General features: G+C 47.7%; 1 protein-coding gene across 6 annotated transcripts in view; it reads left to right on the forward strand.

Moving 5' to 3' along the window:
* The first annotated feature begins 4,882 nt into the window (after positions 1-4,882).
* Positions 4,883-24,412, forward strand: part of LOC308460298 (transcription initiation factor TFIID subunit 1) — a 52,082-nt gene continuing 32,552 nt past the window's right edge. For 3 of the 6 annotated variants that reach the window (XM_080976444.1, XM_080976448.1, XM_080976446.1), the window contains exons 1-13: positions 4,884-5,090; positions 6,769-6,886; positions 7,891-8,007; positions 8,904-9,023; positions 10,467-10,708; positions 13,760-13,978; positions 14,846-15,055; positions 15,833-16,028; positions 18,788-18,904; positions 21,183-21,350; positions 22,604-22,731; positions 22,827-22,934; positions 24,168-24,341. In XM_080976444.1, coding sequence (XP_080832570.1) covers positions 4,962-5,090; positions 6,769-6,886; positions 7,891-8,007; positions 8,904-9,023; positions 10,467-10,708; positions 13,760-13,978; positions 14,846-15,055; positions 15,833-16,028; positions 18,788-18,904; positions 21,183-21,350; positions 22,604-22,731; positions 22,827-22,934; positions 24,168-24,341 — 2,046 coding nt within the window. In that variant the 5' untranslated portion in view covers positions 4,884-4,961. Of the gene's footprint in view, positions 5,091-6,768; positions 6,887-7,890; positions 8,008-8,903; positions 9,024-10,466; positions 10,709-13,759; positions 13,979-14,845; positions 15,056-15,832; positions 16,029-18,787; positions 18,905-21,182; positions 21,351-22,603; positions 22,732-22,826; positions 22,935-24,167; positions 24,342-24,412 lie in introns of all 6 variants that reach the window. The other 3 variants (XM_080976445.1, XM_080976447.1, XM_080976449.1) reach the window with 2 other exon arrangements.

Consider the following 24,412-nt stretch of genomic DNA (forward strand, 5'->3'; position numbering starts at 1 on the left):
GTATAAGACAACCCCCAGTTTTGAACTATATTTTACAGTAAAGAAAACCTCGTCTAATACACAGGAAAGTACGGTATTATGGGGCAACAAGAGGGTCTAATGCTAATGATATTTAGTACCCTCCTAACAAAGGGACACGGGTGGTGCTGTGGTCTAAACCACAGAGCCTAGGGCTTGCCGATCGGAAGGTCGGCAGTTCGAATCCCCGCAACGTGGTGAGCTCCTGTTGCTTGGTCCCTGCTCCTGCCAACCTGGCAGTTCGAAAGCACGTCAAAGTGCAAGTAGATAAATAGGTACTGCTCCGGCGGGAAGGTAAACGGCGTTTCTGTGCGCTGCTCTTGTTTGCCAGAAGCAGCTTACTCGTGCTGGCCACATGACCCAGAAGCTGTACACCAGCTTCCTCGGCCAATAAAGCGAGATGAGTGCCGCAATCCCAGAGTCGTTTGCGACTGGACCTAAGGTCAGGGGTCCCTTTACCTTTACCCTCCTAACAAAATCTCCTTTCTGTCTTTCCAGCATGAAACGATGAAACCACAATGTAAAATGGCGGCCTATCAGCTGGAGCCTGAGAGGCAGCCTCCGAAAACAGGAAGATGCAAGGAGAATGTCATCTGCTGGGAAAGGAGCCTCACTGACGACGACACCCGCAATATTGACCCACAACATCCCAGTGACTTTGGGGACTGGGAACTTTTAACTAAAACAGCAAGATGAAAATGCGAGCAGGACTTGAAATAAGAGCAACACTGTATAATTATTAAGATAGGTTAAAATGGATGTGTTGAATAGCATAGGAGAAATATGCAGCATTCAAAGTTAAACAATACTCTATAAATTTATGTAGGAATATTTGGGAGTATATTATATTGCATTTTTGTATATGATTTTCTTTCTTTCTTTATATGCATCTTTGTTCTCCCCCCTCACTTCCCCTCTCCCCCCCTTTGCATCACTATATTTCTTTATAATTGCAATTATTTTGATAAAAATATATATTTTTAAAGAGGGTAAATATGGAAACCATAGGAGGGGAGGCCAGGAAGTCAACAGATAAAGTAACTTATGGTTTATGTTACAATTTGTAATTTTTTGTGAAAAATCAATTAATAGGGTTTTGGTGTATTTAAAAAAAAAGAAAGAAAAATAGACCCAAAGTTTAGACTTTGGCATCCCGGGGAAACTAATGGGGAAGCAAGGTTGGTTGGAGGGTTAATGCAGTGAAAGCTTCTATCCTAGTATCTAGGTGCAAACAAAGCCTAATACAGTGGTACCTCGGGTTAAGTACTTAATTCGTTCCGGGGGTCCGTACTTAACCTGAAACTGTTCTTAACCTGAAGCACAACTTTAGCTAATGGGGCCTCCTGCTGCCACCGCGCCGCCGGAGCACGATTTCTGTTCTCATCCTGAAGCAAAGTTCTTAACCTGAAGCACTATTTCTGGGTTAGCAGAGTCTGTAACCTGAAGCGTATGTAACCTGAAGCGTATGTAACCCAAGGTACCACTGTATCCTGAAGACACCAGTCTTCATTCCAAGGAAACTGAACCTGGGGTAAGCACAGGCACCCCTAGAGATTGGGATGTTCACAATAGTCCTTTTTCACCATCCTGCCCCACTTCCTCATGTGAAGAACAGCAGATGCTCCATCAGTTTCTCTCCAAATGGATCTTGCCTGCAACCTCTTATTGTGGGGTCTCAGGAAAAGCCGCAGAGGCCTGTTCTTGTCCTGTTTTTTTGTTAGCCTTGATGCCATTTTGCTTCTGTACAAAAAACTGCCTGCTTTAGAATCTGTGAGCCACAAATATGTGAAGACCAGATAACGTTGCTAGGCGATTTTCAGGGAAACCTCCCTCTGCCAGGCACTCCCCTTCAAGGTCTCCAGGCAGGGTGTCCTGTTTTGATCAGTGCAAGGAACCCTGAAAGGGGGAAAGGGAGGGGGGATGCCTATAAAAAGTATGAAAAAAAGCCCGCTCTATTTTACTCAGTTGAATAAACAAGTGATTATGGGAATCTCTTCTATCTACAGCATTTATTGGCTTTTCAGTGACCAAGGCAGTTTGGGCCCGATTAGCGGACCCCAACACTATGGACAAGACAAGATCCCAGGTAACTGGGACTCATGAGCCAATGTAAATTATAAGAGAGTGGTCTCTGCCAAAGTCTCCCATTCTGTTCACAGTGGGAAGGCGGATTGAAGAGGTTGGATCACCCCATCAGTTTGTATTTCTTAGTGCAGAAGGTATTGATCTGATGTGTAGAGAGCTTTCCTATTCTAATTAATTCAAGGGGGTTCTGGGAGCTTCTCTGTGTTAAGGGAAAAAATTCCGGGGTGAGAGACTACTCAACAGCCCAGCTTGTCAGGGTGGAAGTCCCCTGTAGGTCTATGTGGTCAGTAAAAGAAGGAAGTTCCAGCCAAGTAATTTGGAGCAAAACAATGGTCAGTATATCAGGATCTTTATTGTTGTGCAACAGGTCCCCACAGGAGTAAGAACCCCGAGCTTGGGGTGACATCCTCTTTTAAAACTTCCCTCTTTCCCCCAGAATACGCTTGGAGCAGCATCATTGATACATCATCACTACATAACTAGCATGTCACAAATGGGGAAGGGTATACAAGGGTTAAGGAGGGACGCAGGTGGCACTGTGGGTTAAAGCACAGAGCCTAGGACTTGCCAATCAGAAGGTTGGAGGTTTGAATCCCCACGACGGGGTGAGCTCCCGTTGCTCAGTCCCTGCTCCTGCCAACCTAGCAGTTCGAAAGCACGTCAAAGTGCAAGTAGATAAATAGGTACCGCTCCGGCGAGAAGGTAAACAGCATTTCCGTGCGCTGCTCTTGTTCGCCAGAAGCAGCTTACTCATGCTGGCCACATGACCCGGAAGCTGTACACCAGCTTCCTCGGCCAATAAAGCGAGATGAGTGCCGCAACCCCAGAGTCGTCCGCGACTGGACCTAACGGTCAGGGGTCCCTTTACCTTTATACAAGGGTTACACAAGTTCAACGTTAGGTCACTTTATCAGACACCTTTTCTAACACCTCTTAAGTACCCATCTCCGAAAGAACGATAAAACTCTTTACATATCCTTGCCTTCAGGACTTGTCTGGAGATGGGCTTTCAGAACACCTGACTTGCTAAACTGCCTCTGCGGATGTCTATTCTTGCCCCCTTGGTCACTCCTTGGGTGGGGTGCTGTGTATGTGCTCTCACACTTGGGGAATTATGGTGGGATGCCCTGTTCCTGCTGCCTATGTGACTTCCTGCTTCTTGGTTCATGGAGGGAGATGGAGCCCAAATTCACCTTTCTTTAAGGGTTAAAATGGCATTGGAATGAGGAGAGCCGGTTGGTGGATGGATGGATGAAGTATGGATTTTCTACAAATTTATAAAGCTAGGTATCTTCCCTGAGCTGTCAAGTCGAAAGGATTATTCCTTCAGAGAAGCTGAGTACAGCTGGCTTAAAATGGTTCTCTTATCTCTTCTTCAAGGTTATGCTGACTATACTGTAATAAGAGGCCAGAAGGAGCCTGCGTTTCTCTTTCTATGTCTTTCTCTTTCTTTCTTTTCCTTCTGGTGTAGTGTTCTGTACATTGCATGCTTAGTGTTAAGGTTTAAACTTATTAAAAGTTATTGTAAGTTTAAGTTAAGTCTGCTGCAACTGGATTTCTTATGGGCAGGGCCAATCCTGACTGTATTGGATTTGTGACCATTATGCTCATTTGTCTTCAGTAGCAGTAAAGCTCTGCTGGATGAAATATTAATTGCCTCTGGTCTATTTTTTGGGAATTCTGCAACGTGTTTTTCTCTGCTAACTATACATTGGGATTCTACTCTGGATCACTACTGAGTAGAATTCCATGACACACCCTGCCCCACAAAAAGATATGGCAGAGCTAGGAAGATCATACACAATAACCCCAGTAAGATGTGCACCAGCAGCTAGTACTTGCAGGAGGCTTGGGAAAGAGAAGTACCATCCTTGCCCTCCCTGATAGTCACCTTGTGCTGCTGCCAGCCTCCTCTGGGAGCACTATTTTTAGTGATTGATTGATTGAATTTATATTCCGCCCTATACCCGGAGGCAGTTGAAGACAGGAGTGCCTGGCATTGTCTGGTCCATGGGGTCACAAAGAGTCGGACACGACCAAACGAATAAACAACAACATGCCCAGAGGTCTCAGGCGGTTCACAGAAAAGATCAACATAAAAACCACAACATATATAATCAAAATAAAAAAACCCAATAACAACCCCCCCCCCTCCGTGGGAGCCAGTTGTATGCCGTCTACCACCTCTCCCCTCTGAACTATATTTAAGCCAGGAGCGGAGCAAGGACAATTGCCAGAAACTACATTGGTCCTTGAACTCTTGTTTTGCTATACATATTTAAGTACTTCAGCCTAGATTGTTTGTTTATATTCAGTGCATTTTTTCTAAAAAAAAAATGTTTAGGGGGTACTCTCATTTTGACTCAAGAAAATCACCATTTTATGGTTCAAATCGGGGAAAATAAATATAATAATTGTACAAAAGTACGAAGATTCACAAAATGTTAGGGGTAAAAAGAACACAGTTTATATTCATGCTGCGTTTGCAAAATCGTTAATTTTTGCCGGGTTGTGTGTTGTTGTTGTTTTGGAACTTCATCTTCTGCATGTTGATATATTTCCAACATATTCCAATGTTTTCGGGGCCGTAAACCGCTTTGGCATAGCCGATCGCGGCGAAAGCGGCGGATACGTCAAGCGACCCATCGACAGAGAAGCCGGCCGATGGAATCCTACAGGCGCCGCTGTAGCGGTTGATGCGGAACTCGCCCAGGGGGCCTCCTAGCGCCGCTCTACCCTTCCGGCGTGCTTTTTATGGTCGCGGCGGCTTCCGCTTCCGGCGTAAACACTTAAAGGCAGGCGGCTGAGGCGGCGGCGCTCTTAGGAACGGAGTCGGCTGCTGCTGCTGCGTCGTGGAGATGTCGGACTCGGACAGCGAGGAGGACGAGGGCGGCGAGAGCCGGGCGGCGCCCTTCTCCCTGGCCGGCTTCCTCTTCGGCAACATCAACGAGCAGGGCCAGCTCGAGGGCGAGGGGCTCCTCGACCAGGTGGGCGCTTCTCGGGGGTGGGGGGCTTACTGGTCGGGGGGGGGCAGGGGACGAAGGGAGAGGGGGGGCTGGCTAGCTAGCCGTGTCAAGGTAAAGGGGGCGCGCGGAGTGGGGCGGGGCGCAGGGCAGAGTGGGAGGGGCCGAGTTGAAAGGGGGACACCTGTCGAATTGGGTCGAATTGGAATGGGGGCGGGACAAGGGGGGCACGGGGGAAAGGTAGGGGCGGCGGACTGGCTAGTTGGGTCGAGCTGAACGGGGGAGGGGGGCTGGGAACGGTGGGTGCTGGCCAGCCAGGTGGGGGGGGGTGCAGGACAGCATGCGGGAGGAGAGACGGGAAGGGAGGGGAGCGGGGGGGGGCCGAGGGCTGCCCAGACGGGGGAGCAGGGGGCTGCCAAGCCATGGGAGGGGGCTACAGTTGTGCAGACGGGAGGTGGGGTTGCCCAGCCATGGGGAGGGGGGGGCTAGGGCTGTACAGACGGGGAGTGAGGGGCTGCCCAGCCATGGGGGCTGCCCAGACGGTGGAGCAGGGGGCTGCCAAGCCATGGGGGGGGGCGGGTGAGGGCTGTCCAGACGGGGAGTGAGGGGCTGCCCAGCCATGGGGACGGGGCCTGATTGCTGCCCAGACGGGGGAGCAGGGTGGGGTAGAGCTAGGGCTGTGCAGACGGGTGTGTGTGGGGGGTTGCCCAGCCATGGGAAGGGGGTGAGGGCTGTCCAGACGGGGAGTGAGGGGCTGCCCAGCCATGGGGACAGGGCCCGAGGGCTGCCCAGACGGGGGAGCAGGGGGCTGCCAAGCCATGGGGGGGCCTAGGGCTGTGCAGGCAGGGGGGGTGGGGGTTGCCCAGCCATGGTGAGGGGGGTGAGGGCTGTCCAGATGGGGAGCAAGGGGCTGCCCAGCCATGGGGAGGGGGGGCAAGAGCTGCCCAGACGGGGTAGGGGCTGCCCAGCCATGGGGACGGGGGGCAAGGGCTGCCCAGATGGGGGAGCAGGGGGCTGCCAAACCATGGGGGACGGCTAGGGCTGTGCAGATGGGGTGTGGGGGGGGGGTTGCCCAGCCATGGGGAGGGGGGTGAGCGCTGTCCAGACGGGGAGCGAGGGGCTGCCCAGCCACGCGGGTTGGGGCGAGGGCTGCCCAGGCGGGGTGGGGGCTGCCCAACCATGGGGATAGGGGGCAGGGCTGCCCTGCTGTCGGGACGGGGGAGGGTTCTGGGTCAAGCTGGAGCAGGGAAGAGAAGATGGCGGGAGGGAGGGAGGGAGGAGGGGAACGGAGGCAGCAGGGAAGGGATGGGGGAGTCAGCACACTGGAGCAGAGTGACCTTTAGATAAACTGGTCTCAAACTATTCAGGGCTATATGCCAACAGAGTAACACTTTGAAGCTGTTGGGATGCTTCCAAGGGAACGGGGGCAACTTGCAAGCCCCCAGCTGGCTCCAGCCCACCGGCCAGTAGCCAGGTGATCTCCTGTCCTTGGCTCAGCATGAAACAGCGACCCACAGCTTCAGAAGCCTTCAGAAGCTGGAGCACGCTCGGTAGCAAATGGGCAACTAGTGCATATCTCTGAGCAAGGCACAGCGGTTTGAGTTAGAGCATCTACTTTGTATGAGGAAGGTCACAGTATGGTCTTAAGGTTCTTTCCCTCCGCTTCCAGCCAAATCCTGTTTTCTTTCTGTCCCCTCCCCAGGAGTCAAAAAAACATTTGGCCGGACTTGGGGCATTGGGTCTGGGGAGCCTCATAACAGAAATCACAGCCAGCGAAGATGATGCTTCTGAGTCAGACGGAGCCCAGTTGGATGAGGAAGGTAGGAGAATGTTTTTGTCTTAGGACCGGGACAAAATAGCTTTCTCCAGGCTAGTGCCTTTCATATGTTGTTGGGAGCCCCATCAGCTCCAGCTGGTCAAGGATGATGGTAGTTGTGGTGCAACAGCTTACTGAGGGCACTAGGTTGGGAAAGGCTAGGGTATAAGGGCTTTGCTCTCTCAGGGATCAAGGCTGACTCCTGGTTGTGCATTTAAAAAGAGGTGCAGCTGGTTAATTCAGTGTTCTGGCATTGCTTACTCAGGGTTTGCAAGTAATGGCTGAACTTAGTAGCAAAGCAGTAGCCTCTACAAGCCGCCTGTAAAGTCCAGCACCACCATGATAGCACAATATTTTATTTTAATTTGGATACCACTCTTCATCCATAGATCTCAGGGTGGTTCAAACATTAAAATACAAAATAAAAACACAAAATACATAATAAAACAAGAACAAAAAACCACAAACCAATGAACCCCCCATACCCTCTCTCACAACCTTGTGTAAAAGTGGTATAAGATGTTAATCTGCCAAAGGCCTGGTTGAAGAAGAACGCTTTCACATGGTGCCTAAAGGTGTATCATGAAGGCACCAGGTAAGCCTCCCTGGGGAGAGCATTCTACAGGCAGAGACCCACTGCAGAAAAAAGGCTTGTTCTTGTGTTGCCACCCTCCTGACCTTGTGTGGAGGAGGCATACCTAGAAGGGCCTCCAACAGTCGTCTCAAGGTCTGGGTAGGTTCATATGGAGAGAGGTGGTCCTTGAGGTATTGTGGTCCTGAGCCATTTAAGGCTTTATAGATCAAAACCAGCACTTTGAATTGGACCCGGAAACTAACTGGCAGTCAGTGCAGTGGGGCCAGAATTGGCATTATATGCTGAAACCCGTATTGCCCTGGTGAGCAATATCATCCTTGAAAGTGGGTGTGGAAGCTGGGATAGAAAAATGGTGTGGCCTGTTGGGTCTGTAATTTTTCTGTGTTCTTCTTTGTTCCTCTCCCTGCCGCCAGGCTGGGTTAAGAGCACCGAGGATGCTGTCGATTATTCTGACATCACCGAAGTGGCCGAAGATGAGAGCCGCAGGTACCGGCAGGCAATGGGCAACCTTCAGCCAGTTCAGAGGGCAGGTAGGTGGTGGCAACAGCTGCTTTCCTTTGTCACAACTGATCTTTCACCTCTTCAACTGGTCCTTGCTAACCTGACACTCGCCCTGGCTCCCCGTTGCTCTTCTTGTTTAGCATCCTGTGTATGGGGCGTTAGAGGAAGGGTAGTACCTATGGTAGATGGGCTACCAGGATGACCAGCCCCATCTGCTCTTCACCTCTCTACAGCATATGCAGAAACTATTGGGCCCATATTGTTCTTGTCCTCTCAATCTGCCGGAGCCTGTTTTCGCATGCATGGGAAGTCCCTAACTAACCAGGGGTTTGAGACCTGTCAACTACCCTCGCCTGGTTTAGCTGGCCAGTTGAAGCCAATTCTGGGGTGTGGCTGCTGTCACGTGCTGTCACATTCCCTTTGTTTTTAAATTTACTTTACACCCATTGGGTGTTTTATATTAAAAGAACATAGGAAGCCGCCTTATATTGATCCAGATCCCTGGTATATCTGGTTCAAATAGGACGCGGGTGGCACTGTGATCTAAGCAACCAAGCCTCTTGGGCTTGCTGATCTTAAGGTCAGCAGTTCGAATCCACACGTCAGGGTGAACTCCCGTCACTTTGTCCCAGCTCCTGCTAACCAATCAGTTCAAAAGCAGACCAGCGCAAGTGGCTAAATAGGTACCACTGTGGTGGGAAGGTAAATGGCATTTCCATGCACTCTGGCACTTGTTGCAGTGCCCTGTTGTGCCACAAGCAGTTTAGTCATGCTGGCCACATGACCCAGAAAAACGGTCTGCAGGAGGGTGCCTGGATCTTCTTGGAATGTTTAATCCTGGTGGTTTTTAACAAAGACAATAAACCAAAGTTGTGATGTGATGGAAGGGCTGCCCACCACTCCTTTCTTTTCTTCCTTTCCTGAGATCATGACGATGACGATTATGATGCTGACTCCGAAGATATTGACTCCAAGCTGATGCCTCCCCCGCCACCACCTCCAGGGCCAATGAGAAAAGAGGACGAAAAGGATGCAAGTGCTTCTGGTGAGTATGTACTCCTGGGAAGTGCCTTTGAGCCTTGCAGGGCCCAGGGGTGAGCAGTATCATAGGCTTGTAGAGTTGGAAGGGAACCCGAGGGTCATCTAGTCCAAACCCCTGCAATGCAGAAATCTTTGGCCCAACTCGGGCTCGAACCCTCAACCCTGAGATTAAAGAGTCTCATGCTCTACCCACTGAGCTATCCCAGGTCTGAAAGAAACATAGTGAAAAATAGTGGGTGGAATCCAGTGTAGCAGTACCTATTGTTCTGTTAGCATAGGAATTTTTGCTTGTGCCATGTAACTCCCCCCATGTGCACCCCACACACCCAGTCTGTTCTGGAGGGGCTACATCAGCGGAGGAGAGGGGTAGGATGTTCCGTTGCAGAAGCAGAAATCCTTGTGCTGGCAGAACATTCACACAGTGCCACTTTGGATACAGCCCTAATCTGGGATTTCCCTTTTACGTTGCTGCCTCAGCTAAAATGTGGTTTTATTTTGATGTACTTTTTTCTGGCTTGCGGTTTTTCACTTTAAAGTGCTTTCAGCTTTGTGATAAGGCAGTATGCAAATGTGCTTCATTTATTCAATAACCGTAGAATCTACCGGAAGCAGGAGAATTGGATCTGAGAATTTAAAACTCCCTGAGTGCGGAGTCCATGCAGTTTTTGATGTGTCCAGGAGGATGCTCTTGGCGTCTCTTCCCCTCCCACTCACTTGACCCTTTTTAAAATGCAAGTTGAAAATTTCAAGAAATACTGCACTTTTGTCTTTGATGCCTGGAATAAGGCATGTGACCCAGGGTTAGCTTTCTGTCATGTTGAGGTTAGGAAGTAGAGTCTTTCTTTCTTTCTTTTTTTAAAAAATAATATTTATTACTTTCCAACAAATTAGACATTACATAAAAAAAGAAAATAAACAATACAATACAAAAACAATACCTAACACTAAACTAACAAAAACAATTTAAACTAAAACAAAACAAAAGCAATTTAAAACACATCAAATAGTTTCAATCTTTCATTCACTTGTTTCCATGACCTCCTCACACCTCCCTTTTTGTATTCCACTTCTATTAGTTGTTTCAGCAATTCCTTTCCATCTTCCTCTGCTTTCTATCCTATAATTATCTTAACACATTTTGACCTTATTTTCCCCTTTAATTCTCTATTAATCTATTTATACTTAATTCCTTATAACATTTCTGCTGAAGCCATATAACTTCATTCCAACATTTTTCTAACATTCATTGATTTTACAATATTTCTGTAAATAGTCTTTAAACTTTTTCCAATCTTCTTCCACCGACTCCTCTCCCTGGTCTCGGATTCTGCCAGTCATTTCCGCCAATTCCATATAGTCCATCAACTTCATCTGCCATTCTTCCCGGGTGGGTAAATCTTGTGTCTTCCAATATCTTTTTTTCTTTCTGAGAGGTACTCTCTTCCAGGGTCTGAAGACAACGATGGTATCATCCTTCCATCCATCATTGCACCTTCATCCGCTGCCTTGGAGAAGAATGACTTCAGCAGCTCTTCGGATTCTGAATCGGAGTCGGGGTCCCAGGACTCGCGGAAGGCAGAGTCCAGCGACAGAAGTCTTACGCTGCCACTTGCAGGGATAATGCAGCAGGATACCACCAAGCAGCTGCCAAGTGTCACAGATCTGTTCCCCGAGTTCAGACCAGGCAAGGTAGGGCTTGAAGGTTGGCACTCTGCAGAAAGGGGGGCGGGGAGGACTGAGTGAAAGGCCATGCTTTGTGCTAAAAGGGTGGAGGGCTCCCCCTGTGCTTGATTTCCTTTATGTCATATAAGTTAGCAGAACAGATGGGCTACCTTCTCGGGTTGATGAGCCCCTTGTAGGAGAAAGAAAAGACTGATCCTAAACCTCCACTGCCCTACACAAATCTGGGGTGGATTTGCTAACATGGTTGGCTGGAACGTTGTATGCCTCCTTCCAGCAACACCTGCAGCCAAGCTGGTGCCAAATGTATTGCTCTGCATTCCTTTGGCCCACATCAGCGAGGCTTGTTGTCTGGGCAAAAAGGTAAAACAACGAAATTGAGGAAAAAATCAGAGCCATACTTAAAAGCGTAAAGGTAAAGGGACCCCTGACCATTAGGTCCAGTCGCGGACAATTCTGGGGTTGTGGCGCTCATCTCGCTTTATTGGCCGAGGGAGCCGGCGTACAGCTTCCGGGTCATGTGGCCAGCATGACTAAGCCGCTTCTGGCGAACCAGAGCAGCGCACGGAAACGCCGTTTACCTTTCTGCCGGAGTGGTACCTATTTATATACTCGCACTTTGATGTGCTTTTGAACTGCTAGGTTGGCAGGAGCAGGGACCGAGCAACAGGAGCTCACCCCATCGCGGGGATTCGAACCGCCGACCTTCTGATCGGCAAGTCCTAGACTCTGTGGTTTAACCCACAGCACCACCCGTGTCCCTACTTAAAAACATACAGAGGATAAAATGCTAAAACAGATGAATTGTGATGTTTAATACAGCTTCACTAGGTGAGGACAACATTGGTCGCTGGGAACCCACAAAAGCGGAGTTCACAGGCATATGTTACCCCGGCTTCTGTCGAGGCATAGCCTCATCTGAGATTTTCACATGTGTAGGAATCAAGTCTTATAGTAAGCAGGATTGCAATCTGGAAACCAACCAATGGCCTTATCAGAAGAGCAAACGTAACATCATAGGAACAGGCTTGAATAGCAAATTCAAATATTTATCTGTCAGTTTCAGCAGATTCCTTCATACCTCATTACAGACATTTCTGCTCTTTTACAACACCCTTTCACTCAGTATTTTCTTCGCACTTGCTTTTACTGCCAGTAAGCTATCTTTCAGAAGGTGCATCAATGTATTTATCCACCACAGGGGCACTTTTTTGTTGAGGGGATTGCAGCTCTTCCCACCCCACCAAAAAACTGCCCTTCCCTGCTACTGAAAATGCTGCCCCACTGCAGTTAGGCTTGGAAAAAGCCTCCTATTTTATAGCGGTTTTTCATGCCTGGTTGTGGCGGGGGCAAAGGTTACATTGACAGAATGGATGTTTGTGTCCGTGAGTGTAGAGGAGTTATCTGAATAAATAACTCTGCGTGTGTCCCCCAAGCTGAGGAGGCTCCCCCACTCGTCCTCCTGATCTAGCATCCCCATCTGCAGAGGGCTGCCTCTCCAGTGAGCCAGAGATGTGAACTTGCCTTTGACACAGCTGAGTGACCAGAGGCCAGTCGCTTGCGCCTCCCAACCTTTCCTCCACTCTCTGCCAGTGCGGTGTAGTGGTTAAGAGCGGTGGACTCGTAATCTGGTGAACCGGGTTCGCGTCTCCGCTCCTCCACATGCAGCTGCTGGGTGACCTTGGGCCAGTCACACTTTTTTTTTTATTATCTTTTATATATTTTATTAAGGATTTTCTTGTTTTACAGAAGTGTAGTGCCTCGTATTTATTTATTTTTTCATGTAACATTTTTACAAATCCGTTTCATTTGTTGAGGCATTAGGGGGAGAAGAAAAGAAAAAAGGAAAAAGAAAGGGGGGGGTGGAGAGAGGGAAGATGGATAGGGGTGGGGTCGGGTGGCGGTGTTTCTATTATGTTTAATGTATGTAGAGTTTGGTGTCAGCGTTGCTTGTGTTGTTCACTTGTGTTCCTTTGGTGGTGAGAGAGGTTGGGGTTGGCCTAGGGTGTGATTGTTTGCTTGTGATTGGCTGTGGTGATCTTTGTTTTCGTGTGTGAGTGAGGTGGGTGGGTGTTTTGGATCAGGTTAGCCATATTGATTTGTATGCTGTTGGTGGATTATTGTCATTGTCCTGTTGGGCTGTGTATGTGATAAAGGGGAGCCATACCGGGGTGAAGGCGTCTTCTTCTGTTTGTCCCAGTGTCAGTTTCAGTTTATTAGTTAATTTTTCTAGTAGGGCTGTTTCCCATACTATTTGGTACCATTGGTCCATGCTTACTCCTGACAGGTCTCTCCAGTGTCTGGTTATGGTGTTTCTGGCTGCTGAGAGCAGGTGGGTTATGAGTTCTTTGTGGTGTAAATGGGCATTGTTGTCTTGGAAGATGTTTAGTAGGGCCAATTCTGGGGTGATGTCTATTACTTGCTTAGTTATTTTACATATTTCTTGTATGGCTGTTGTCCAGAATAGTTGGATTTTGGGACACTCCCACCACATGTGGAGGTATGTGCCTGTGGAGGTGCACCCTCTCCAGCATTTTGGTGAGGTTCCTGGGTGTATTAGCGCTAGTTTCCTTGGTGTTGGGTACCACCTGTAGGTGAGTTTCAGTGTGAGTTCTTTTCTTTTCGTTGATATGGATTTAAAGGGGGGTTTAGACCACATTCTGGTCCATTGAGTGGGGTTAATCTCATAGCCTATGTCATTCTCCCATTGTTTTTTGATTGCGTCTAGGGGATTTGCGGGATTTTGGAGTAGTATTTTGTATATTGCGGATACCGTCCCTTTACCGTTTCCCTTTGTTGTTAGGAGGAGGTTTTCGAAGGTTGTCAGGGGCCTAGTTGCTGCTGATTTTACTGTTGGGTTGTTTAAGAGGGCATGTAGAAGTCTCTCAGCCTCATTCACCTCAGAGTGTTTGTTGTGGGGGAGGAAGGGAAAGGAGAATGTTAGCCTCTTTGAGACTCCTTTGGGTAGTGATAAAGCGGGATATCAAATCCAAACTCCTCCTCCTCCTCCTCCTCTTCTTCTTCTTCTTCTTCTTCTTCTTCTTCTGCGTCTCCCCTTAGGTGCTGCGCTTCCTGCGCCTCTTTGGCCCTGGGAAAAACATCCCATCGGTCTGGCGCAGCGCCCGCAGGAAGCGCAAGAAGAAGCACCGGGAAGTCACTCCAGAAGTGCAGATCCTGGATGGAGAAGCTGCGGTCGAGACAATTGTGGAAGAGAAATCTCCCTGGGAGTACGAATATGCCCCGCCGCCTCCTCCGGAGCAGTGCCTTTCAGACGACGAGGTGAGTCTTCAGGAGCAGAGAGGATGATAGAAGTGGGGTGGGGTGTCACGTCACATGGCTTTGTTCCTACTCCAAGAGAGAGGGCGGGGCTTCCTCTCTGCCTTGCAGTAGGACTGTCCCCCTGCCGACAACAGCTGGGTATAGTAACAAGGCAGGCTGGGCAATGGCAGGCTCCGTAAGGCAGATGCCAAGCATGAATCTGCGTGGCTGGAGTCTTTGGTCATGGATTGGCTGGAGGCAGAGGAGCGGTGAGAGGCAACAGCTGGGGGACCCCCAAGGGAAGAAGGCTCAGAGCCAGGGTAGTGGTGTTGGGAAGACAGTGAGTGGTCAGAGGGAGCAGATTGGTAGGAGGAGATGTTGGAAGCTGAAGAGGCAACAGGGTTTAGTGAGCAGGAAGAGTCTGTGGCAGAGAGCAGCCCAGAATCGGAGGCAGAGGTGGAGGCTGGAAAGGAGAGGGCTAAGAGGCAGAGATGAGGCAGGCTGCCGAAGAAGCCAGGGGGGTCTCCCCCTCCTGCTGTGACCAACACCTCTGGTCTCCCAGAACCCAGAGAACTATGAATAGGGCGAAGCAGAGATAAGTTGGATAAGTATCTGGTTGCTTGGAAAGGACCCGGGGTAGGAGGGGCCTTAGAGAGCAGTGGGAAGGCTGGGACCTTCAGTCTTCACAACTGCCTCATGGGGGCAAGACCTACTGGGAAGAGTTGCTGTGCTCACTGGGTCTGAGCTGCTTAGTTTCTTTGAATAGAGTTAACTTCACTGGCACCTTGTTAGTTATTTCTGACTTGCCCCTGATGCCTGCCTTGACATCATCTCAGGATGATCCCAGTTCCGTCTCCCTTGACCCTCCAACACCCTCTTGTCCTCCAGATCACCATGATGGCACCGGTGGAGTCCAAGTTCTCCCAGTCTACAGGAGATGCGGACAAGGTGGCTGACACCAGGCCCAAGGTGGCCGAATGGCGCTACGGGCCTGCCCAGCTCTGGTATGACATGTTGGGCGTTCCTGAGGATGGCAGCGGCTTCGACTATGGCTTCAAGATGAAAGAGCGCAAAGAGGAGGAGGAGAAGGAGGAGGTAGTGAGTTGGGGGAAAGGCTTGAATTTGTCTCTCCTGAGGCAGGAGGACGGGGCCTTCCTGCCAGTGCCTTGGCAGTTTTTAAATTTCTTTCTGTAAAGTTTTATTATTATTTCACGTTATAATGCATATAAAACAGAGAACAATTATAACCATGAAAAAAAATTAAAAGATGGAAAAACAGAACTACAAAACAAACTTACAATGACCACATGAGTTAAAACAACAAAGTTCAAGTAAAGACTTATCAACGGTCTCAGATAATGAAGTTTTGTCAGGCTTATGACAAGGGTCAGCTTGAAAATGACAGTTCCGCTCAGTGCTATTTTTCTGTAAAAAGAGGAGCTGGAACTCATCATTTATACCTCCCTCATTCTCTTTAGAATGGCAATGGCACCCACCTGAGAGGTGCTGGAATTGAGTTGAAAAAAAGATCTGGTTCTGCTCTATATGTCATAAAAGAACGCCAAATATATTAAAAGTGCCTGGAGGTTCTAGGCGTTGTCAGAATCTCAAATTATGTGCAGTTTTCTCCATTACAGCTGTATTCCAGAGTGAGTGGTACCAGGTGTCCAGTGCAAGGTTTGGGGCTGTTTCCCATTGAGTTGCAATTTGTGCTGCTAGGATCATATATAAGACCAATTCTTTTGGCCATATATCTGCATTGGCATTGTCTCAAATATTCAGCGACATTCATTCTGGACAGCAGACGGTAGTTTCCATAGGAGTAATCATTATTTCTGTCAAAACTCTTGATGCTTTTCTGTTCTGCCCTTGCAGAGCGCTGTGGTGGAGAAGGATGCGCTGCTGGCAGACGAGCACTTCCTCATGGTGACCCAGCTGCAGTGGGAGGACGACGTGATCTGGAACGGGGAGGACATCAAGCACAAGGGGACCAAGACGCAGCGGGCTAGTCTGGCTGGCTGGCTGCCCTCCAGCATGACCAGGAATGCTACTGCTTACAACGCCCAGCAAGGTGAGCTCAGCAGGCAGCTGGGCCAACACGGGCCATAGTTCAGTGTCAAAGCACTTGCCTTGCATGCAAAAGGTCCCAGGTTCTGTCCCTGGGCAGGTGTGAAGGACTCCCTGGTCCTGAATGGGACAACTGTGCCCCTGAAGGACCAGGTGTGCAGCCTGGGTCATTTTGGACTCACAGCTGCCCATGGAAGTGCAGGTCAATTCTGTGTCCAGGGCGGCTCTCTACCAGCTCCATCTGGTATACAGGCTGAGACCCTACCTGCCCGCAGACTGGCCAGAGTGGTGCATGCTCTTGTTATCTCCCGCTTGGACTACTGCAATGCGCTCTATGTGGGGCTACCTTTGCAGGTGACCCAGAAACTACAACTAATCCAGAATGTGGCAGCTTGACTGGTGACTGGGAGTGGCCGCCGAGACCATATAACACTGGTCCTGAAAGACCTACCATTGGCTCCCAGTACTCCATCCCCATCGTTCAGCCCGGACACTGAGGTCCAGGTTTGAGGACCTTCTGGCAGTTCCCTCACTGCAAGGTGAAGTTACAGGGAACCAGGCACAGGGCCTTCTCGGTAGTGGCACCCTCCCTTTGGAACGCCCTCCCATCAGAAATAAGCAGCTATCTGATTTTTAGAAGACATCTGAAGGCAACACTGTTTAGGAAAGTGTTTTTAATATTATGTTGCGAGCCGCCCAGAGTGGCTGGGGAAACCCAGCCAGATGGGTGGGGTATAAATATTTTTTATTATCCCTGGCATCTCCAGGTATGGTCAGGAAATGCTGCTGGAAAGTCCAGAAGCTGCTTCCAGTCAGTGTACTCAATACTGAGCTTGATGGACCAATGGTCAGACTCAAGATATGGCAGCTTCCAGATAATTATGTCTTTTCAAAGCTGCTGACTTTCTTTGTTACCCTCTTGATAATGGAATTTTTATTATTACTGTTACTCCTTCTACATACGCCTCAAGGTAATGTGCAGGCATACAATAAGAATGGCTAAAAATGGTTTTAAAAATTCTACAGCTTTAAAACCAATGCCAAATGAATACAGCAGAGACCCTTCATCTCAGTGTGGTGTAGTGGTTAAGAGCGGTAGACTCGTAATCTGGTGAACCAGGTTCGCGTCTCCGCTCCTCCACATGCAGCTGCTGGGTGACTTTGGGCCAGTCACACTTCTCTGAAGTCTCTCAGCCCCACTCACCTCACAGAGTGTTTGTTGTGGGGGAGGAAGGGAAAGGAGAATGTTAGCCGCTTTGAGACTCCTTTGGGTAGTGATAAAGCGGGATATCAAATCCAAACTCTTCTTCTTGCTGCAAAAGTTTATTGAAACAAAAATGTCAACAGTTTGTTTTTAATGCCTGGTTTTATTGGTATATCACCCTGGAACCTTTCTTAGCCAGCTGCTGCCTGGTTTCAGCAGAGGCTCCCTGACATTTTCTTTTTTTTTTTATAAGATATTTATTAAGATTTTTTTAAAATATTACAGTGAAAATGAAAAAGAAAAAAGAAAAATACAAAATAAAAACAGTTAAAAAACACACATATTTTCTATTACTTATTTTCCTTTAGCTTGTTTCCTGGACTTCCTCATACCTCCCTTTTTTGTATTCCACTTCAATTTATTGGTTCAGCAAATCCTTACCATTAGATTTTAACCCATTTATAACCCTTTTTTCATATTCTCTTAGAACATTACAGCTGGAAACCACTTAATTACTATCCAACATCATTCTATCATTCATTAATTTTACAATATTTCTGTAAATAGCCTTTAAATTTCTTCCAATCTTCTTCCACCGACTCTTCTCCCTGGTCTCGGATTCTGCCAGTCATTTCTGCCAATTCCATATAGTCGATCACCTTCATCTGCCATTCTTCCAAAGTGGGTAGATCTTGTGTCTTCCAATACTTTGCAATGAGTATTCTTGCTGCTGTTGTAGCATACATAAAAAAAGTTCTGTCCTTCTTTGGCACCAATTGGCCGACAATGCCCAGAAGAAAGGCCTCTGGTTTCTTCAAGAAGGTATATTTAAATACCTTTTTCAGTTCATTATATATCATTTCCCAGAAAGCCTTAATCCTTGGGCACGTCCACCAAAGGTGAAAGAATGTACCTTCAGTTTCTTTACATTTCCAGCATTTATTGTCGGGCAAATGATAGATTTTTGCAAGCTTGACTGGGGTCATGTACCACCTGTATATCATTTTCATAATATTCTCTCTTAAGGCATTACATGCCGTAAACTTCATACCTGTGGTCCATAACTGTTCCCAGTCAGCAAACATAATATTATGTCCAACATCTTGTGCCCATTTAATCATAGCAGATTTCACCGTTTCATCCTGAGTATTCCATTTCAACAGCAAGTTATACATTCTTGACAAATTCTTAGTTTTGGGTTCTAACAGTTCTGTTTCTAGTTTTGATTTTTCCACCTGGAAGCCAATTTTCTTATCCAAATTATATGCCTCCATTATCTGATAATAATGAAGCCAATCTCTCACTTTATTTTTTAGTTTCTCGAAACTCTGCAATTTCAATTTGTCTCCTTCTTGTTCCAAAATTTCCCAATATTTCGGCCATTTGGCCTCCATATTGAGCCTTTTCAGAGCTTTCGCTTCCATCGGTGACAACCACCTTGGGGTTTTATTTTCCAATAAATCCTTGTATCTTATCCAAACATTAAACAGTGCTTTCCTGACAATATGATTTTTAGAGGCTCCCTGACATTTTCAATGCCCTCTTGCTTCTGTTTCCAGGGCTGAACCGCAGTGGGTCCCTGCTCAATTTGCCTGTCCCTATGATGCAGAAGCCCAGCATGTCAGGAGTCATGGGCCTTGCCAAGTGCAAAGAGAAGCAGCTCCCTGAGCAGCAAGGTAAGGAGGAGCGGAGGCTTGTGGCTCACAGTGAGGAGATGGTATGTGTTGGTCAGCAAAAAGGGAAGTGGTGATAATTACCTGGCAGGCTCTGGGTCTGCAGCCCTGCCCAAACATTAAACTTAAGGTTTCTTCAGAGGAGAAGCAGCACCCCACAACAGATCTCTACACCACCAGTGACCCTGAAGAGTTGTTGAATCCTGGCATCCCTGCCCCAGGACCAGAGATCCCCACACCTGGGTTCCTGGCTGGCTTTCTGATTCCACCCTCGGCCATCTCTCCCAGCAGCACGGGAGAGTAGTGAGCCAGGCAGGAGCTTCAGAGCACACAAGACTACTCAGATGGCTTTAAAAAGGGATGATGATGATGATGAATTTTGTATACTGCCCTTCATATGTCTCAGGGCGGTTCACAATTTAAAACATAAACACAAACGGTGCGAAACATTCTCCGGCCAAATTCAGGAACTTGCTTCTGCTTTCGCTCAGAACATGCAAGTCTTTTGTTAAGTAGGCCCAGAGAAGGTGGGGATGTGACGACCCCAATTCTTAACAGAGATCAATGAAATCCCAAATAATACTGGGAGCCGAGGAACATGCTTTGCAGCAACATAATCCTATGTATGTCTAATTAGCAGCATGTTCTGTTAAATTCTGTGGGACTTAACTCCAAGGTAAGAATGTCTTGCCGTGGCGAAGGGGCTTGAATAACTCAGAGAAGCTATGAGCTGTGCCGTGCAGGGCCATCCAAGATGGACAGGTCATAGTGGAGAGTTTTGACCAAACGTGATCCCCCTGGAGCAGGAACCGGCAAGCCACTCCAGTATCCCTGCCAAGAAAACTCCATGGACAAAGACAAAAGGCATATAAAAGGAAGACAGGAGTGCCTGGCGTGCTGTGGTCCATGGGGTCACGAAGAGTCGGACACGACTAAATGACTAAACAGCAACAAAGAATGTATAGAATCATAACCTCAATCTCTCTAGTTACTGTGTTCACCCACTAGTGGCTGCATGACCTACTTTAATCAATTAGTTGGTTAAGTATAATAATTTTATTGACCATTAAGGTAAATGTGCACAGGATTCGACAAATCTATGGAGGGTTAGATTGTCAAAGGCTCCCAATCTGGATGGCTATGTTCACCATTGGAGGCAGTATTCTTCTGAATATCCGTTGCTGGAAACAGCAGCAGAGGGGCTTGCCACTGTGCTCATGTCCTGCTTGTGGACTTCTCGTTGGCCACTTTGAGAATACAATATGGGACTAGATGAGCCGTTGGCCTGGTCTACAAGGGCTTTTCATAGGAGGCCTTGAGAGAGCAGCGCCTTGGCATTGAGTGGCTTAAAGTCCAGCGTGCCTTAAGTTAGCAGGTGGCACAGTTGGTGCAAATGGGAGCACTTGAGCCCTATGGGTTTCCAGAAAAAAGATGGCAAGGGTGTGCTCTGGTGAGGAACAAGCAGAAGTAGGGAATTCTACTCATATATGGAATTCTATTCATATATTGATCCAGAGTTGAATCCCAATGTATAGTTAACAGAGTAAAAACTTTAACACGTTGCAGGATCCCCACAAAATAGACCAGAGGCAATTGTATTTCATCCAGCAGAGCTTTACTGCTACTGAATGGGGAGGGGTATACAAGGGTTAAGGAGGGATGCGGGTGGCGCTGTGGGTTAAACCACAGAGCCTAGGACTTGCCGATCAGAAGGTTGGCAGTTCGAATCCCTGCAACGGGGTGAGCTCCTGTTGCTCGGTCCCTGCTCCTGCCAACCTAGCAGTTCGAAAGCACATCAAAGTGCAAGTAGATAAATAGGTACTGCTCCAGTGGGAAGGTAAACGGCATTTCCGTGCGCTGCTCTGGTTCGCCAGAAGGGGCTTAGTCATGCTGGCCACATGACCCGGAAGCTGTACGCCGGCTCCCTCGGCCAATAAAGCAAGATGAGCACCGCAACCCCAGAGTCGTCTGCGACTGGACCTACCGGTCAGGGGTCCCTTTACCTTTACCTATGTCTTGCGGACGGTGCAAAAACCTTGTGTTAAACGAGCAGCATTGATTCCACACAAGATCTCCACCTGGAGCCATTCTCCATTGACAATGTGCTCTTCCTCCTTGTCTCGTAATGGCAGAGTCTGGAGTTGGTCTCTTCTGGTGGTATTCTGTGGGGTGGGGTCTGCCTTTTGGAGAGGGTGGCTGGCCTCGTTTGGGGGAAGTGGAACTTGACGGTATCCTAGTATTCCAGAAATAGAGAGATGTGTCGTATGTTGTGTTGCTGCAGCATCTCTGGATGAAGACAAGCCGTGGTATTCTATTTTCCCCATTGACAACGAAGAGCTGGTTTATGGCCGCTGGGAGGACAACATCATCTGGGATGACGAGGCGATGGAGAAAGTATTGACCCCACCCGTTCTGACTCTTGACCCAAATGATGAAAATATAATCCTTGGTATGTCCACAGAACCATTGTGCTTTCCCTTTGGGCCTACTAGTGGTTGGAGAGAAAAGATCTCTGGCTTTCTGAAGCATGGTGATTTTGTAACTGGGCTTCAAGGTGAAAAATTTAGGTGGGCTGAGGGAAATTTTTTCCTCAGCAACCACCTGTCCAAGGGCGGTGAAGCTCGTGCCTTTTCTATCTCCCAGGAAACTACCTCTCCTAATGAATTCTGGCAATTGTAGTTAATATGAGGAGCCTGAGGATCTCTTACAGAACTTTCAGTAAACTGTAATTGCCAAGGTTCTTTTGCAGCAACCATGACAGTTAACTGCCTCCCCCCCCCCTTATTTAAATTTGCACTGTAGCTATTTCTATACTGTAATGAGCAGTGGGGCTTAAATTGCAGAAGTAGGGAGTGAGGTAAGCTGTTATATAAAAGATCCCATAGGGAGGAACCGTTGCCTCAGGCTTAAAAATCCCCATAATCTCTGATAGTTTTAAGTTTAATGGCTATTTTTAAAAAATCAGGCCATTTAAAAAATAATAATTTTGCAAATGTAACAGAATAAAAATACTGTTAAATGGTATTAAAAGAAAGAATATTCCATCAATCCCGGGTTAAAATCATAGGTTACTATAAATAGTTTCATGTCCAAATAGGTACCTAAACGAGATTGATGATTATAAGCCCTGCATTCAAATGGCCTTCTTTTATGTATTTTTTCCCCTGAAATGGAAATATCCTTTTAAATTACATTTGTGGCTAAAAACTCGTTTGCTTTATAAAAACAGGTGCAATACATTCCTTTGACTGTGTTGACATTTATGTCAAAGTGTTACTTAAGGGAAAAATAAGGAGCCTTGCTATCTCTGAGCTAATCAGGTGCTCAAATGAAAGGTTAGATAAGAAGGTCCATAAGAGAATAATACATGGTAAATAAATCTACCACAGAAATTCAAGCCATTGCATGTTGACCATTTGTGTAAGCTTCTAGTCTAGCACTGAGCAGGATATTGACTGCTTAGCACACTCTCAAAGAAGCACAATACTGTCTCCCACTGGTATCAGCTGCCTGCAGAACAGAGGAGCTGACAGACAGCTAAAATGGACAGTACTTTTATCTTCCAGCAGTGAACACTGTCACAGACGTGGAGATGACAAAGACACCTGACCACCACTGGAGTTCTTTTATGTATTTGAAGTGGTGCTGCAGATATCTGCAGGCAAGCATTCAGAATCCATTCTCTTGTATGTTCCTTCCTAGAAATTCCTGATGAGAAGGAAGAGATGACATTGAACTCTCCTTCCAAAGAGAGCAAGAAAGAGTCTTCTCTAAAGAAGAGCCGGATTCTCCTGGGCAAGACGGGAGTCATTAAGGAAGAGACTCAGCAGGTTTGTGGGAATGGCTCAGGTCCCGTCCCCCCCCACATAAGAATGATGAACAGAAGACGAATTCTGACTCTTGCTTCCCTGTGTTGCAACTCTAGAATATGTCTCAGCCGGAGGTGAAGGATCCCTGGAACCTCTCAAATGACGAATTTTACTATCCAAAGCAGCAGGGGCTTCGTGGAACCTTTGGAGGCAACATCATCCAGGTTAGAACCAGTATGGGCAACTCTCTCCATTTCCATGTGTGCATTTAAGTATGCAAAATGCAATCTCTCAGAATTCCATCATTCTGAGAACCATGTGCCATCGAATGGTGTTCCCTGCCTTCGTCGTAGGACAAGGTGCCCTGTGCAGGTATAACTGGTGGCCCAGCTTTCGGTTGGAAGTTTGCAGGGCCTCTTCCCAAAGCTCTGCATGCTATAGAAAGCAGCAGGTCCGTGGTACCTAACACCAAGAAAACTAGCGCTAATATGCCCAGGAACCTCACCAAAATTCTGGAGAGGGTGCACCTCCACAGGCACATACCTCCACATGTGGTGGGAGTGCCCCAAATCCAACGATCTGGACAACAGCCATACAAGAAATAAGTAAAATAACCAAGCAAGTATTAGAAATCACCCCAGAATTGACCTTACTAAACATCTTCCAAGACAATAATGCCCACTTACACCACAAAGAACTCATAACCCACCTACTTTCAGCAGCCATAAGCATCATAGCCAGACACTGGTGAGACCTGTCAGGAGTAAGCATGGACCAATGGTACCAAATAGTATGGGAAACAGCCTTACTAGAAAAATTAACCAATAAACTGAAACTGACATGGGGACAAATAGAAGAAGACGCCGTCACATACACAGCCCAACAAGACAATGACAAAAATCCACCAACAGCATACAGATCAATATGGCTAACCTGATCCAAAACACCTACCCACCCCACTCACACATGAAAACAAAGACCACCGCAGCCAACCACAAATGAACAGCCACACCCTAGGCCAACCCCAACCTCTCTCACCACCAAAGGAACACAAGCGAACAGCAGAGAACCTGCACAATCAACACTGACACCAAACCCTACATATAGTAAGTAAAATAGAAACATCGCCACCCGACCCCACCCCTACCCATCTCCCCCCCCCCCAACCTCTTCCCCCTTTTCTTCCTAATGTCTCAACAAATGAAACTGATTTGTAAAAATGTTACATGGGGAAAAAAATACGAGAGACAGACATTGCAAACACTTTTGTAAATCAAGAAAATCTTTAAGAATAATATAAAAAGATAGCAGCAGGTCCTTTGGGCGGACACATCCCTCAGCCCCTTCTCTTCCTGTGACTCAGGATTTCCCTGTTCTGGGATGGGGAGGTGTCCCTGTAGCTGGCCTGATTTTTGTGCCCCCGAGTGACGGCGCACATGTACTTTTTTTTGGTGCAGCACTCAATCCCTGCGGTGGAGCTCCGGCAGCCCTTCTTCCCCACCCACATGGGCCCCATGAAGTTGCGCCAGGCTCACCGGCCTCCCCTGAAGAAATACTCCTTTGGGACCCTTTCCCAGCCCGGCCCTCATCCGGTGCAGCCGCTGCTGAAGCACATAAAGAAGAAAGCCAAGGTGAGGCCCTCCCACTTCCTGGTTCTACTTTGACAGCTGCCACCTTGGCTGCTCTTCACTTTGAGGGGCTT

The sequence above is a fragment of the Podarcis pityusensis genome (assembly GCF_964106645.2).
Source record: "Podarcis pityusensis genome assembly, chromosome: 13".
Lineage (NCBI taxonomy): Eukaryota > Metazoa > Chordata > Lepidosauria > Squamata > Lacertidae > Podarcis > Podarcis pityusensis.